This window comes from Petaurus breviceps, unplaced genomic scaffold (assembly GCF_028583685.1).
Source record: "Petaurus breviceps papuanus isolate PSGF00001 unplaced genomic scaffold, PetGlider_PUasm1.0 90847, whole genome shotgun sequence".
Lineage (NCBI taxonomy): Eukaryota > Metazoa > Chordata > Mammalia > Diprotodontia > Petauridae > Petaurus > Petaurus breviceps.
This window is the reverse complement of record NW_027187360.1, coordinates 23,365,665-23,382,063: the sequence shown is the minus strand read 5'-3', so window position 1 is coordinate 23,382,063 and position 16,399 is coordinate 23,365,665. Positions and strand designations below refer to the sequence as shown.

Sequence of the window (16,399 nt, the reverse complement as noted above, 5' to 3'; positions counted from 1 at the left end):
TGATACTCTGTTGGGGAATGGCTAAACAAATTATTGTATATGAATGTGATAGGGTATTTCACCATAAGAAATGATGAAATGGACAATTTCAGAGGAAACTGGGAAGAGTTTTATGAACTGATGGAGAGTGAAGTGAGCAGAAGTAGGACAATGATTTATATATAGTGATAACGTTATAGAGAAAAACAGTGTTGAGAGATTTTAGAACTCTGGTCTAAATGACCAATGATAAACCACAAGCCCAAAAGAAGGAAGATACAACATGCCCCTCACCTTTGGGCACAGAAATGATTAATTTAAAATGCAGAAAGGGACATTTTTGGACATGGTTAATGTGGTAATTTGTTTTGCTAGATTATGGAGATATATACTGAGGCATTTTTTGTTTTTTATTTTGTTTGCTTAGTGGGAGATAATTGGAAGCATATATTAATTTTAAAATATTTCTTACTTGAAAAAGTAAATAAATTCTAAAAAATAAAAACACAAAAGGATATGAAAGTCAGGTAGGACTTTTTTTTTGGGGGGGGCAGGTGGAGATGGAGAGACTAGGTCTCCCCATCTGGGCTAGGCTGGATGTGGTATGGGTCCAGTTCCAATATTGATCAGCATGTAAGCTTTAACTGGTTCCCTGTTTCTGAGATGGGCTGGTTGGGCTCACTGTATTGGCACTGGACTTGGGATGAATACCCAGTTGGATATATTCTAAACTTTGGAACTCAAGAGATCTGCCAACCTCAGCCTCCCCAACATCAGGGACTACAAGTGTGTACCAGCACACCTGGCTAGTCAGGTAAAAGTTTATATCCAGCTAGATTACTAGATTCCTGATTGAAGGAGAGAGTCCATGGCAGGTTTGAACATATAGTGCCTGAACTCAAATGAAATGAAACCTGATGTCCAACATCAATCCAAATTTAGGATTATCAAAGGTCACCAGTAGCCTGTGCATAAATCCCTTAGGTAAAGATTAAGCATGTAGCATATCACTGCAGCTGATGAGAAAGACAAAATCTTTTGTGCCCATGGGGGATTTGGAATTTGACTGTGAAATGAATAAATTTTTATTTCAAAGGCCAACCTTGTTATCAGAATGGCAATGAATGGGATGCATTTTATAACATTTTCCAGTTAGTGAAAACAGTTCAAAATATGACAGCATGTGGCACTTCAAGGTTGCTTCAAAGAAGATATTAATTTACTTTGGAAACACAGCATGTTCTCCATCAACCTTCCTTCCAACCTCCCTCTCCCTCCCTCCCTTCTTCTCCCCTCCCCCTCTCTTCTTCCCCACCCGTCATTCTCTGCATACACAGCTGTCTTCCAAGGACAAAACCCTATCCAGCATGGGAGGCTTTAAATTGCTTCCTTTTAGCGACATGCTGTTTGGTTTCCTTCCTGGAAAGTGAAATATCAATTCTTTGGCTGCCTTCTCTGATTTTGCATGCCAATGGTGTCACTGCAGAATGCCATCCCAAGTGCTGATGTTTAAATTCCGCCTCTATGTTAGTCATTGTCACTTAAGCTCAAGAGTTTCCATTGACCTTTCCAGCAGTTCTTTTAAAATACTGATACTCCATGGAGTCACTACAGAGAAGAATGTAGGAATATGAACTTTCAGACAAGGTCAGATCAATGATCTGTAGTGCCTTGCACTACTTACTATGGTAGGTGCTCAATAAATATTTGAGGAATTTTTAAAAAATCAATGGAATGGCCTAGTATTCAATCTCTGATCATGATGCCATGGAGGGCATTTGTAGATTATGATGATATGCTCATCATGATTTAGAAGAGTATCAGAAAAATGGAAAGCATAATCTTACCTTTCTAGGAAATGGTGAGCCTTTTGATTTTTCCAGTATTCAATATTTTACCCTACATCCTATCCATTCTGGGCAATTCCCAGCCATCTAGACTTTGTCACTGACCTTCCAGACTCCTGGGTCACTGAAACTCCAGAAAGTTTCTACCCTGGGGGATTTGATCTAGTTATCCCTTCCAAATCTAGAGCTTTAGGGGTGTAGTGCTGCAGCACCCTGCCCCAGCAACCTGGAAAATCTGGATAAAAATTTTTGACCCTCCCTTCATACCAGAGAAGTCTGAATTTTTTTCTTTTTATTTTATGGGGTGTTTATACAACCTTATTTTAAAATTTGGGTTAAGTATTTAGTCATAGGCTCTGTGTCATCTGTGGCTTCCACAAAACTCCCCCAAAATTCTCATTTAATTTCTTATACTGACCCAAGATGAAACTTCAGTGAGGAAAGTCTCATGTGGAAGAGATAACTCTACTCCTCTTTGGAGTTTTCCCATCCTAGGGAAAAAAAAAGTGGTCTTGATTGGTAAGTGAGTGAGCTAGTACAAAATCACACAGCCTCCTTCATCGAGCTGTACCAGCCATCTTACCTCAAATATACCCAGCCTCCCCCACCTCCCACCATTTTTCACCTCTTGCTCTGGGGACCATAATCAAATCAATACTACCATTGCTCTTGGAAATGCATGTCAGTTAATTCATCTATGGTTCCACTAGCCATCCCTGTGGCTTCCCATACCAAAACATCTTTCCCTGGCCATTATGTCTGTGTATATATTGCCTCCCTCTTGTATGCTCCTTGAAGACAAGGATAGTCACCCTTTTGTATCTGTACTCCTTGAATTTAACAGTGTTTTGCCCACCCCACCCCACATTAAGTGCTGAATAAATGCTTTTCATTTGATCATTTTATTGAACTTTTTGGTAACTATTCAACTTTGGGCCATTATCTTCAGGGAATTATGTGCAGTGACTCCAGAATGACTCTTCTGGTCTGTAGCTAATTGCTTAAAGCCCATTCTTACAAATATGGTCTGGATTATTTAATTCAGCAAGTGTTAATTACCTGCTGTGTACAAACAGGAAAGTGAAAACCCTTCCCCTCAAAGATCTTACATTCTACAAAGAACTTGCTTTCTACATTTTCCCTAGATGGAACATATGTGTTCGTCTGCTACTTACCTGCTCCCTCACACAACTTTGTGAGGTCTTCCTGTGGTATACCTCTATCTACTTAATATTTCCCTACTGTGGAGAAATTAGCATCTGTCATCATAAGCACGTGGAATTTACTGGGTCATCTGAGTTTCACTAATATATGATGGAAAAACCAAGCTTTGAGCCAGGAGACATGGTTAAGGCCTTGGCTCTGATACTACCTGGCTATGGATCATTAGGCAAATAATGCTATTTCTCTAAACTTTATTTCTTATTCCTCTAATCTTCTCTATTTCTCTTTATGTATCCAATTTCACCACTTTAGAGTTGAGGAAACCTCTTTTTAGTTTGTTCATTCTTCCAGACTACTTCCTAATCTTGATCTTGATATTACGGCTGGGTGCTGAGCTCTTCTGGGCTGGGCCTCTTGTTGTTACTGGCATGTGTTAGTCCAGTATCTCAAGGCAGCTCAGGCTGAGAACATGCAAACTTTCAGGGTTTCCAAAGTGGTCTGATCCAGGACAAAGTCCGATGGCTACCTTCCTGGTCTAAACTAAGTTTCTCACCTGGGTTTGGGTCTTGAACAAGAGTAGATTGCTGTTGGACCCAGCCATTATTAGCCATCTGGGAGTTATACTGATTCAGAGTGACAGAACTGCAGGATCCCTTTAGTCTGTGATTCCAACCCTGGTTATTCCTCTGCAGGCTTCACACTGAGCTTGAAGTTGGAAGTGAGACCTGCTCTGTTCCTAGAATCCAAGTCACAGATGCTTCTGTTTGCTTTCACACTTGCTCCTCTCTTGGTACACAGTGCAGGACCCACTACCATTCAACACCCTGGACTTCTAGCCATGGGTACAGGTCCCCAATTCCATCTATGACTCAAAATTACAAGTTGTAGCTTTTGGTTGGTGCCTTTTTGCACATCCTGAATGAGGTCATTGTGCCCTAGTACAGTTCTTGGGAACTCCTCTTGCCCTATGCTGGAGATCTCTGGTCAGTGATCTTATGACCAGACTGGATCAATAGCATTGATAGGCCTTTATAGCTCCCTATGCCTATATGAACTGGAAAAATGACTCACTGTGATTTTTTTAATCTTGATTTCCCCAATAGGATTCTCTCCAATATGTTTTCTTGGTCTGTTTGGAGATTTTTGGGAAAGGAACTTACTGTATTTCATTCTGCCACCCTGTCATCTTGACAGTATTTTCCCTTAACTCCCAATTTTTTTTTACAATTTGCATTTCTTTCTATGGAAGTAGACAAACCCAGCCACTGTGTAGGAATCAGAGAAGATCAGAGCCTTAGGGGAATTATAGCAAGAATATGACAGTCCCTTGTCCTTGCTGATGTCTGTCAATATTCATTCTAAAGAAGGTGGTAAAAATCTCTTTGAATTAACTAGGGAAGCTCCTCTATACCATCTAGTACAGAGCTACTGAGATAGGCTATGACCCAGTGGGCAGCTTGTCTCACTAGATGGGGTACTACAAAAATCACCTTGGCTTGGTCCATAGGGAATCCTCAGGGTCAGAGATCCACAAATGATTTTCATGGGCAGGAGCCCCTTGAACTTCTTCATTCTACTTGAAGAAAAGTTGGAAAATGATCCATGTGCTATCTGGGTCTGCCTCTGTTGACTCTAAGCAATACCTGAAATAGGTGTTTGAAGCCTTTGGAATCTCAGATGTTCATTGCTGTATTGCTAGATCTTCAGAGATCCAATGCTTTGGAAACTCCATGTTCTCTATACTCCACTTCTTTGGATATGGGGTTAAGGAAGAGCTTTTTGTATGTTAATCAATGTTTGCCTGAGGTATCAGGGAGATGTCCCAGATGCAGAACAGTAGTGCTTGACTTGCATCAAAGAGGAAGGGTCAAACTTGGGAGGAAGGCAAGTTTAAACCAAAACATGTTGATATTGGGGTACCTGAGAATGCTGAGAAAAACTTAAAAGACTGGCAATCAGCAGAGATTGAGGTTGAGGGATTTCACATGAGATTAATGAGGAAAAATGCAGGGAGTGACAGGGAGTTAACAAATTTTATATCTCAATAGGATTCTTCAGAGCTTCTGTCACTTCTTTGTAGTAGCTTTTGGTCTCTGTCTCTACTTGCTGTGAATATGTAGGAATGATCATGAACACCATGACCTCAATGAATATTTGCTGATGATCATGATTAAAGCAGGGGTATATAAACTTCTGATCTCCTTTTTAGCCCTATGACTTTGATAGATGGAGCTAATAAGGAAGATATGTGTGGTCCCATTCAGGTGACTGGGAGGATTCAAGTAGAAACAAATGAGTTATCTTTTGTATGATTGAAATTGAGAGGTAGCTATGGTGGATGTAGTGCATAGAGAGCCAGCCTTCAAGTGAGGATGTCCTAGCTTCGAGTCCAGTCTTTGACATTTTGGCTGTGTGACTCTGAACAAGTTACTTAACCTTTCAGTACTTTAGACAAGACTCCAAGACTTCAAGTTGCAGAGAAGGTGCAGATCTGCCCTGGTGGAGGGAGTTTTCTCATCCTGGAGTTCCTTATACCAATGAAATCCCAGGTATAATTCCTATCCCTAAAGTATCCTTGGAATTAGCCTTCCCTGGAACTTCTGTAATCTTGTTTCTACCTTCCCTCATTGCATCCCCTGGGCACAGCTCTAATTTGCCGTCTTTATTCCTTTGTGTTCTCTCCTGGGGACAATAATATACCTGGACAAGCAGCCCAGAAATGCTGGACCCTGTTAAGATAAAATATCCCTGAGCTTTAACATTACATGTGTCATAACAAACCTCTAGTTTCTTCGTCTTTCCTCACCTCTCCTCTTCCTTCTTTCCCCTGCTCAGCTTGCTGCATTAGAGAGACAAGTATTCGATTTCCTGGGATATCAATGGGCTCCCATCCTGGCTAATTTTCTTCACATCATAATTGTCATCCTGGGTCTCTTTGGAACCATTCAGTACAGACCTCGATACATTGTGGTGGTAAGTGATATTTGTCTATTAGTCTTCTCCCTTAGGCCAGGAGGACTTACAGCAGCCCTAAGAAGTATCCAGAAAATGATGCATTGAAAGAGGACAGAACCTGTTTTCTGTAGAGACAGAAAACAGCCTAATATATTTTAATCCCTTACTTTGGATTGTTGTTTTGCGTTAATATAAAACTGATTTTCCCTCCTGAATCTGACCAGTTGATCTTGTTTTATTTATAAAAATTGGACCTTTTCACAAGTTACTAAAACTGATAATGAACATCAGATACTACCGTGTTTCCCCGTTAATAAGACACTGTCTTATTAATTTTTTTGGACAGAAAAACACCAGAGGGCTTATTTTCAGGGGAGGGCTTATTTTAATGAACATTGACAGCAATTTTAATAAACATGTAAATGTGAACAAAAAAATGTACCTTTATTCAATAATGAATTCAATAAAGAACAGGATGACGCGCTCACTGCTGCAGCTCTGATTGGATGCAGCTCGGAGCATGGTGTGCGTTTCACCCGGGGGCGGGGGGACGGTGCATACAGAGGGTACCATAATGTAGCGTGTAGTACAGGGGATCCCCTTCACTACAGTAGCAATCTCAATAGGGCTTATTTTGGGGGGAGGGCTTATTTTAGAGGAATCTTACACAGTAAGGGGAGGGCTTATTTTCGGGATAGGTCTTATTATCGGGGAAACACGGTAATTAAAAAAAAATAAACAACATCTCTTTCTCCTGGAACTTGAGGGTGGAAAGAGAGAAAGGAATTAATGTAGCATTGTTGATGACTATAAAAGCCATTTTCAAGTCTTTCTATTCTGACTGCCCTGCTCTGTTCTTTAAGCTAGCCCACAATCGAAACTGACAAGTCTCCTGTTCTTACTTCAACAGAGAAGGAAAATTGTCAATTTAAATTCCCTGCTGATTTCAAAGAATGGTGAAGGGAGAGAGCCAGTGGGAGAACCATGAGAGTAATAAGCCTGCATTCACTTGTGGGGTTACTAGCAGTCTTGGTCACCTAAATTGACAGGCTGACAAAGACTTTACCATTTTATTTGCATAGAATCCTGGAATTTTAAAACTAGAAGGGATTTGAAAGATGATCTAATTCAACCTCCTCATTGACAGTAGGGGAAATATTGGTCCAGAGAAGGGAACTGACTTGGCCATCATTGTGAAGTGAGGTGGTAGAACAAAGATTTGAACTGAGACCTCCTGATCCCAAGGTCAAGGTCCTTTCCATTGGAATGTGTTGATATCTTCAGTCCTCTGTAAATATTTAAAAATAAATTAAACCAAATATATTCAATGCAATGGTTGTTATATTCCTTTATTCATTCAAGTCTTCAGTGGAATGAGAGAGATCTTTTACTCACTAGGAAGCTGTAGTCCTGGTAATTTTAGCCATTATAGTCTGGTCAGTCAATGAATAGACTGAAGGTCAGAGTATCAATAGTCCCAGAGAAACCTAGTCATTCGATATATGCCTCACTTTAATACTGATGCCCCACAAATTCCTAAATTGTCCTTGGTCTTGATGGATCTTGCAGAAACTTAGTTGCATGTTCTAACTTATTGCAAACTAACTTAATGAGGAATGAAGGGGATTGCTTATATGCAGAAATCTACAGTCAGACCAGACTCAAAGAGTGCTTAGGGAGATTGATAACGACCTCCAAATGTCTTTTTCTCCCATTTATTAATTGAAATATAGTCACAGCTGAAAGTTCTCATGACCTGTCAGCTCAGTGTCCCATAGGCTAGCCCCAGTCAAATTCAGACTCATGGTATGTGTTCTAGCTAATGTTTTGCAGACCTTATGTTTTCTTCCTCCTTCTCCAAATGATTATATGATCTGATATCCAATGTATAACTCCTTAGTCTCTAGAATCTCTAACTGTGAATAGAATTATGAAGTCCATCAGTCCTCACTCCCACATGCCAACCAAGGAAACCACATTTATAGTCTTTCTTTTCAGGGATGTGCCAACATCAATGCAAAGGGGTTGAAGAGGGAGCATCATATTATACCATGGCATAAGCTAAGAATTAATGACACGGAATCGATTAATCAATAAGAATTGATAGAAATAGATAATACCTACTGTGTATTAGTCTGTGGGCTAGGTGCTGTAATACACATACAACGAATGAAATAATCTCTTTTTGCAATGAGCTCATGTTCTAATGGGGGACACAACCAGGATATACACATGTATATACAGAACCAATATAAAGAAATACAAGTAAGTACAAAGTAGTTAAACACAAGCTAGTTTGGAAGAGAAGGCAGTAGCAGCTGGAGGTGGGGGAAGTCAGGAGAGGCTTCATCTAGAAGATTGTGCTTGAACTGCAGAATCTTGAAGGAAGAAAGGAATGCTATGAGAGAACTAAGGAGGGAAGGAGTGTGTTCTAGGTATAAAAGATGCTTAAGGCAAAGGCACACTAATGAGAGATGGGGTGTCATGTGTGGGACACAGAGAAAAGGCCACTTTGGCTGGAAAGATAGCATTGGGCAGTTGTAAAGAGCTTTAAAGTAACTCTACTGGCAGTGCAAATCTTAACAGTGGCTAACTTAGGCAGAAGACAGATCTCCAGTAGCAGAAATCTTATCTCCAAAGTTGCACAGACACCTTCATGCTACAAAGATTATAGAATGAAGGATCCCTTGAAAACATTCAGGGCCTGGCCACAACACTGTTAAAAAAAAGTAATGACTTCTATGAAGGGCAACTTTTAGTCTTCTCCAAGTTAGTTATACAAAAGCAAGTGGTAGTCACTTTCCACTCTATGTTTTTCATACCTGATTTCTCTCCCATTTTTCTTCCTCCTAGTATGCAGTGTGGACAGCTATCTGGGTCACTTGGAACATCTTCATTATCTGCTTTTACTTGGAGGTGGGAGGACTTTCAAAGGTGAGTCAAGGATAGGGTATTATTTTGAAATACAAGGAAACCAGCTGGCTGTGGAAGAAAAGGAAAGACACCCAGGCTCATGTGGCCCTCATTAAATTTAAGAGCAGAGAGGAAAGAAGAGAAGCTAATTCACTCATCTTGATGCATTCATTGTGTGCTCCTTAATTCCTTGATTCAAAGCAATTAGAAATATTCAGAAAGTCAAAGCAAATTTCTCAGATTCTGGGCAGCAACTGTTGTGGTTAAATTTTAAACTCATAATTCAAAACAGGACAAAGGAGTCCTGGAAGCAAAAGGGCTTGGTGAAACAGAGGAATTTAATAAAGACTTGGTGACCTCCCCCCATATACACTCAGGCACATGCATTATAGTAAATGCTTCGTGAGACCCAGCAGCTCCAGCTGAAAGCTCTGATTAGCTGCCTGCAATATGTTAATTGCATTTCATTATCCCCTTATTATGGCCCTTTTTTTAATGTTGCCATTGTGCTTGGGGTGATGTGGAGGGGGGGGGTGGGTGTGATTCTTGCTTTCGTTTTTTCTTCATACTCAGCAGCTAGCCCCTTTGGTCTTTTCAATGGGAGACTCTACCTCCATGTGGACATGTGGATTGTGCTCAGAACCAAAGGGCATCAAAATTGTCAATCTTAAACTGGCTGTAAATTGCCAACCAGGACCAGTACAGAGCTCACAGAGAGAGGAGTCAGAGAGACTAATTGGTTTGGGTTCAGTTCTGGGTATTTTTCAGGGGACCAGGAGGTTTAGGTCAAATGTCAAGTTGCAGATGTTGTTTTGATCAGGAATCTGGCTTTGGGGGAGTCTTTTCCAGGTAGGGGAAATAAAATGTCTTAATTCCATAACTAATTGCTTTTTCTGAGGGATTACCAAGTTTCCTCAGGGCGTTCCCTTAGTCAATGCCCTTCACAAATTCCAGTCCTGGTGGTAACCAATTAAACTTTAAAACTCTAACCCCTGGCCCACATTTGTCTGTGAGCTCCTTGTTGTTGCTGTTCATATCAATGAGGTCAGCATTCATCAAGCATTCACTGAGCATGACAGACAAAATACAGTAGATGAAAGAAAGTATGTTTTTTTTTTTTTTTACAGGGAGGGTGAAGGGAAGTCACGCTCCATTTTTGATGTTTCATTAACTATGCAGTGCCAGACGCTGAGCTCTCTGATAGGGTGTTTGATGTACCAGACCTGCAGCTTTCTTGAGTTATCTGGATTTAGCTGCTTAGAAGGAGCTTCTCTTGTCCTGCAATTCCTGCCGTAATTCCAGTGTTTTATAATCAAAGAACACAGGCACCTTCTTTGTTGGTTTCACTGAATTCTTTGTCAGAGATAGTGGTTTTGGCCGTTCCGTGATAGCTTATGAATTCATGAACCGCTACCCCAGGGACTTGTCAGGTTTGCTATAGCAGAATCTCATGGATGGCAGCAGTGACAACTTTAGACTAGGGAATGTGCCTGTCTTTTGTCTTCTTTCTAATCTCCATTAGAAAAGTCTTTACAGACAGATATTTTACAAGTTTAGTGAAAGGTTAATGGGTCTTTCAGTTTTGCAAAACTTCTCTTGCATGTTCTCCCCATAAAGGATACCTACATGTCAGCTAGATTGGTTGGAGAGAATGCCAACATGTCCATATCCTCCCCTGGAACCTGGGTAAAGAGAGCAAGAGCTCAGCCCTCTGACCCCAACATGATGTTAGCACAGGGGGAAAGCAAAGCAGCAGAGCTGAGCGGCACAAAGAGTATGATAACATCTAGGAGGAGTGCCACGTGATTGCATCAGTGATTATACACTGGCCTGCAGTATCCAGGCTCTTTAAGAAGGAGAAGCAGTGCAGACATCGCCAGTGAATATTGTAAGACTGGCTGGCATAATTATATGATTGCAGGAAGATCGTGTGTAAAGAGTAAAGGAGAAGAGCCAGGGAGGAGTCTCATAAGCCTGGCAGAGCAGACAGGTTGTTTGTACTGGTCCAATTTTGTTGTCAAGTTTTATCACTTGTGTATTCTGCTGATCACCAGCACCATCCTCACTTGGAAATAGAGGTCAGGACAGGTGGTATTGGTTTTCCCCAGATGTTTTTGTTAATCTGCTCCCTCCTCACCCCCTCACAGTTTTGCCAGCCCCAAAGCCAGGCACATTACACCTGGGGAGTGGTCTGTGATCATCCGTGCCTCAAAATCGGCAAATAGCTGCTGGTCTGATTGTGCAGTTTGGGACTATTCTCCCATCCCTAGAAGGCTATCATGGTGGGAGGTTGGGGGTGGCATAAGCAGTGAATGAACTCAGAATGTGATATATAGTCTGCTTGCCCTTACTGGCTTGAGCAGTCTAAATACAATGTTCTCTCACTGCTCTAGATTCTTCAATTGTTTCAACCTACCATGGTCAGGCATAGAAAAATTGAATGCTAATGTGATCATGCTGTCATAATGGTGATGATAATACTTTGAATTTGCCTTGCATCTTAAAAAAATAATCAGAGAAGTTGAGAGTGTTTGCTGCTTTTGGAAAAAAGGTATTTTTTCACCCGTTCCTATGCTTAAGTTAATGAAACCTGGTGCTAATGGATCAAACTTAAATCATATTTTGCAGTTTACAAAGTACTTTTCTCAGGACACTCTTATGAGGTAAATAGTACAAGCATTAGTATCCCCATTTAATAAATGAGGAAACTGAAGCACAGAGAAGTTGTGACTTCCTCATCCTTACATGGTGGTGGTCAGGACTTGAATCAAGTCTTCTAGATTCACAGGCCAGCACGCTTTTCACTACACTGTGAATACTTCCTTCTCCAAGAGAAATCACATTGGTGGTTGTTCATTAGAGAAGTGCCTAGAAGAAAGAAAGCAAAGAAACAATAGCATTTGCCCAACAAGAGGAAAGTGAGAGATAGCATTGGTAATAATAGTAATATAGTATATACCTAACCTATAATATAGTAATACCTAACATTTATATAATGCTTAAATGTTTGCAAAGTGCTTTACATTTATCATCTTATTTAGTCCTCACAACAACCCTGAGAGGTGGGTGTCATTATCATCACTCCTCCCCGCCCCCCCTTCATATATAGGTAAACCAAGACTGAGGTTGGCTTACCCATGGTTACATAGCTAGTAAGTGCCTGAGGTAGGATTCTCTTTTATAAATTAATTTTTATTCTGAAATTAATAAATACCAAAGAGAATGGGTATTTGTATATGCCTCATAGAAAAATAGCATTGTACATGACACAGCAGGTCTTTATGATGTACAGTTTACTTTTTTTATGGCTATAGTAAGCTCCACAAATAACTTGCAAAGCTGTCTGGATTTCTTTCTGACCTTTCATTTTTTCTCTCTGTTGAAAAAAGGATGCTTTAATGACTTAAAATTTTTTTAAAAAAAATATGCATTTTATTCCCCCCAATTACGTTAAAACAATTTTTTTAACAAAAAAAATTTTGAGTTCCAAATTCTATTCCTCCTCTCTCTTCCCCCCTCACCAAGACCTTAAGCAATCAGATATAGGTTATACATGTACAATCATGTGAAACATTTCCATATTAGTCATTTTGTACAAGAAAACTTAAATAAGAAAAAGAATGAAAGAAAGTGAAAAATAGCATGCTTCAGTCTGTATGCTGACTTTTGCTGGAGGCAGATAGTATGCTTGATCATTAGTCTTTTGGGATTGTCTTGGATCATTGTATTGTTGAGGATAGCTAAATCATTCACAGTTTTTCATAGAACAATATTGCTGTTACTTTGTAGAACCTTCTCCTGGTTTTGTTCACTTTGCATCAGTTCATGTAAGAATGACCTTCTTTTTAAAAATTTTATTACCCTATCCCTCCTCATCCTTCAACTCCTTCCCATTGGAAAAAAAAAGAAAAAGAAAACCAAAGCCCTTGTAACAAATATACATAATCAAGCAAAATTAATTCCCATATTGGCTGTGTCTGGAAAGGTATGATTTGTTCTTCATATTGATGACTTCTCTGTCAAGAAGTAGATAGCAATAGGGGCGGCTAGGTGGTACAGTGAATAGAGCACTGGCCCTAGAGTCAGGAGGACCTGAGTTCAAATCCGGCCTCAGACACTTAACACAAAACTAGCCATGTGACCTTGGACAAGTCACTTAACCCCAATTGCTCTACCTTCTCCCCTCCAAAAAACCAAACAAACCAAGAAGTGGATAGCAAGCTTCATCAGCCTTCCTGTAGAATCATGGTTGGTCATTACATTGATCAGAGAAGTCAAGTCTTCCTAACTTCAAGCCCAGCACTGTATCTTGGACTATCTAGCTGCTCTTAGGTGATGAATGAAGAATGATTCTGACAGTGAGCAATCTTGGGTTTCCTATTCTGTGGTAGTTGCAGAAATGAAAGACAGGTGACTTTGAGGTCAAGGCCAAAAGTTGGAGAATATAAGTCCTATACTTGCATTTAAAAAGATCGGCCGCACAAGGCCAAGATGGGGCAAAAGAAGCCACTTCGAAAAGAATGAGGGGTTTTAGTGGACTACAAATTCAATATGAGCCATGTGTAACTGGCTCCAAAACAATCTTAAACCATAAGGAGGAAGAGTATCTAGAACAAGTGAGGGCACAGTCTTCCTGCATGCTGCCTTGGTCATATCATATATTGTGTTTAGTTCTCCATGCTCCATTTTAGGAAAAGATACTTGTAAGTCAGCTCATGACAGAACAGGGCAACCATGATTGTGTTGGGAGCAAAAATCCCAAGAGAACATGAGGATTGGGTGAAGGAATTAGAGCTGTTTAGCCCATAGAAGAGCCTTATGGGGTATATGATGACTGTCTTCAAGGATCTGAAAAGCTATCATGTGGGAAGAAAGAGTAGTGTTGTTCTGATTGATCCAAGAGAGAAGAACTAGATGCTATTGGTGGAGGTTACAAAGAAGCAAATTTGAGCTTAACAGAATGGAAAGTTTTGGCATTAGTTATTGGATGCTTTAGGAGTTAGCTGGGCTCTCCCTCTCTGGGGGTCTTCAAGCAAAGGCTGGATAACCACTTGTCAGGCATGCTGGAGGGGGATGCTTTTTCAAGTCAGACTTCCAGGTGATCCATTCCAACTCAGAAATTCTGGGATTCAGAGATTCAGAGAGTTATTGCTTTGGGCCCCAGAAAGCAGAATTAGAAGAAGTGGATATTAGTTCCAGTTATATTTCACCTTGATAGTAGGGAAAACATTCTAGCAATGATAGCTGTTCAAAAAAGGGTTGTACTCCTCCAGAGTAAATAGGTTACACCTCATTTTAGTTCTTCCTGTATTATGACTTGAGGCAGCCAAGTGGCACGGTGGATAGAGCCCTGGGCCTGGAGTCTGTATATGAATACATATTTGGCCTCAGACACTTACTTGGCATGTGCCCCTGGAAAAGTCACTTAATCTGTCTGCCTCAGTTTCCTCAACTGTAAAATGGGGATAATACCTCCCTCTCAGGGTTGTTGTAAGGTCCAGATGAGATAGTATTTGTAAAGTACTTTGCTCTTTACATAGCACATAATTGCTATTTAACAAATGCTGATTGTCTTCCTTCCTACTTCTTAAAGATAAGTAGAAGGGTTACCTCTTCAGGAGATGGACTAGACCTCAGAGGACCTTTCCCAGTCTTAGATTTTACAATTAAAGGTGAGAGATGGAACTGTGATGTTCAACAATAGGAGATCTAGTTGTACCTGGGACAGTGCCTACATATAGTAGGTGACGAAACCAGCTATTCAGTCCCAGAGATGATGAAAATGAGATTGGGTTGTGCCTCAGAGGTTCTGGAAACTCCAAGGAGCCTAGAGAAGATTCTCTTTTTTACCCAGTTCAAAACACACACACCCATACCCATTCTTCATCCTCATCATCAAATCAAGTTTATGTGGTTTGTATTTCTGAAGCTGCCAGTTTCCTTTAAACCCGTCCTTAGGTTGGGAATAATGGAAAAAAAAATGCTGATGAGTCTGTCTGATGTGACTTCCCACCCAATAAAATTCTCACCTTCTACTGCAAGTGAGCCCTTATTTGTATATGGGCTTCAGAGTAGGTTACTCTTTTGGTTGCAAAACCATACCCTTAATGGCTCATTACCATAATGCCATTTGGAGGGAATGCTGGAGAAACCGATTCCATTTAAAGAGTTATTCCAGGCCTTTCACAGGCTGATGTCTCTGTATTCTTAAACCAGTGCAATAGGTTTTCCCTCCAACCCCTGTTTTTCCTGGCTTATTGTCTGCCTGTGGAGCAAAAGTCAGGATGTTACTATTAGGGCACTGATTCTGAGAAAAGTCTCTGTACTCCCCTCCCAGTCCAATATACGTGCCTTCCATGTATCTTATAGACCTTCAGCTAAGCCTGAGAAAATGGGGCCTGACCTAGGGCATCCACAGCCAACTGATTGATTATGATAAGACTCAATAAGGGCAGTGAGCTAGAAAAAATGGAGTTTGTTAACTCGGCAGCCAGAAGAAGGGGCTCTTATGGGCGATAACTCAAATGGAGTTGAGTGAGTTAGGTAAGCAAGCCAGAGAGCGTTGAGTATTTCTGCTTTTACAAGTTTAATAAATGTCCATGGGGCTAAGAGTACAAATGTCAAGGAAATTGTTACATGGGTTCATAGAGGAAGAGTCATTTCCTTGCCCTCTTCTGTAAGCACTGCAGCTTTTCTGTTCAGGAAATAAAATGGATGAAATTAGAGGAATGAACATTGGCTCATGCTCTGTGGTTTTCCTTGCTACTCTGCCTACTTGCCCAGTATGAGACCTTTAGAAAAGATGGGTGTCATTATATATGAGGTTGATGTGGCCTGCAAGGTCCCTATGAGTCAACTTTATAATCTGGAAGTCTTCCTTTCTCCCCTCCCTCCTTTTCCTCTACCAAAAACCAGAAACAAAACCCTAAAACATTAGCACAATCTTAGATTGTATTGACAATAGCATATCATGGGGGGGGGGGGAGTTTTGGCCAAGACGTTGAGATTATCTGGGACATGCAAGCAGTTAAAAGTACCATATTTTTAGCAAGGACGTTGATATGAAACATGCCTAGAGGAAGGTGATCAGAGTAATGAGAAAACTGTATACTATGTAATAATAAGATCATTTGAAGGAACTGGGGGTGTTTGGACTGAAGAAGAGAAGACTTGGAGGAAAAAGCACAATAACTGTCATCAGATTTCGGAAGGAATGTCACGTGGGAGGGGAATTAGCCATAATAGGTAGATGGCCATTTGTCAGGGAATATTACTAAATTAATTCCCTTTTAAGAAGTGACTGCCCTAAATGACCTCTGAGATCCCCTTCAATTTTGATATGCTATGATTCATTGTGATTTTGTGACCCTCAACAGCAAGCTAATGATCTTAGACTCCCAGATATGCTTTCATCTTGCTTATTGACTGATTTTTCCTATTTGCTTACTTAACTTCTCTGGCCCTAAGGTCCTTTCTCATTTAACCAAAGTATAAATTCCAAATATATCACAGGACTGAGTCATTCAAAACTCTCTACTGTC

The 16,399-nt window shown here is 40.5% G+C and overlaps 1 protein-coding gene across 3 annotated transcripts in view; it reads left to right on the top strand.

Moving 5' to 3' along the window:
* NKAIN4 (sodium/potassium transporting ATPase interacting 4) overlaps positions 1–16,399 on the top strand; it is a 124,070-nt gene that overhangs the window by 55,129 nt on the left and 52,542 nt on the right. For 2 of the 3 annotated variants that reach the window (XM_069072590.1, XM_069072587.1), the window contains exons 2-3: positions 5,826–5,963; positions 8,799–8,879. In XM_069072590.1, the coding sequence (XP_068928691.1) occupies positions 5,826–5,963; positions 8,799–8,879 (219 nt within the window). Of the gene's footprint in view, positions 1–5,313; positions 5,540–5,825; positions 5,964–8,798; positions 8,880–16,399 lie in introns of those variants that run through there. The other variant, XM_069072589.1, reaches the window with a different exon arrangement.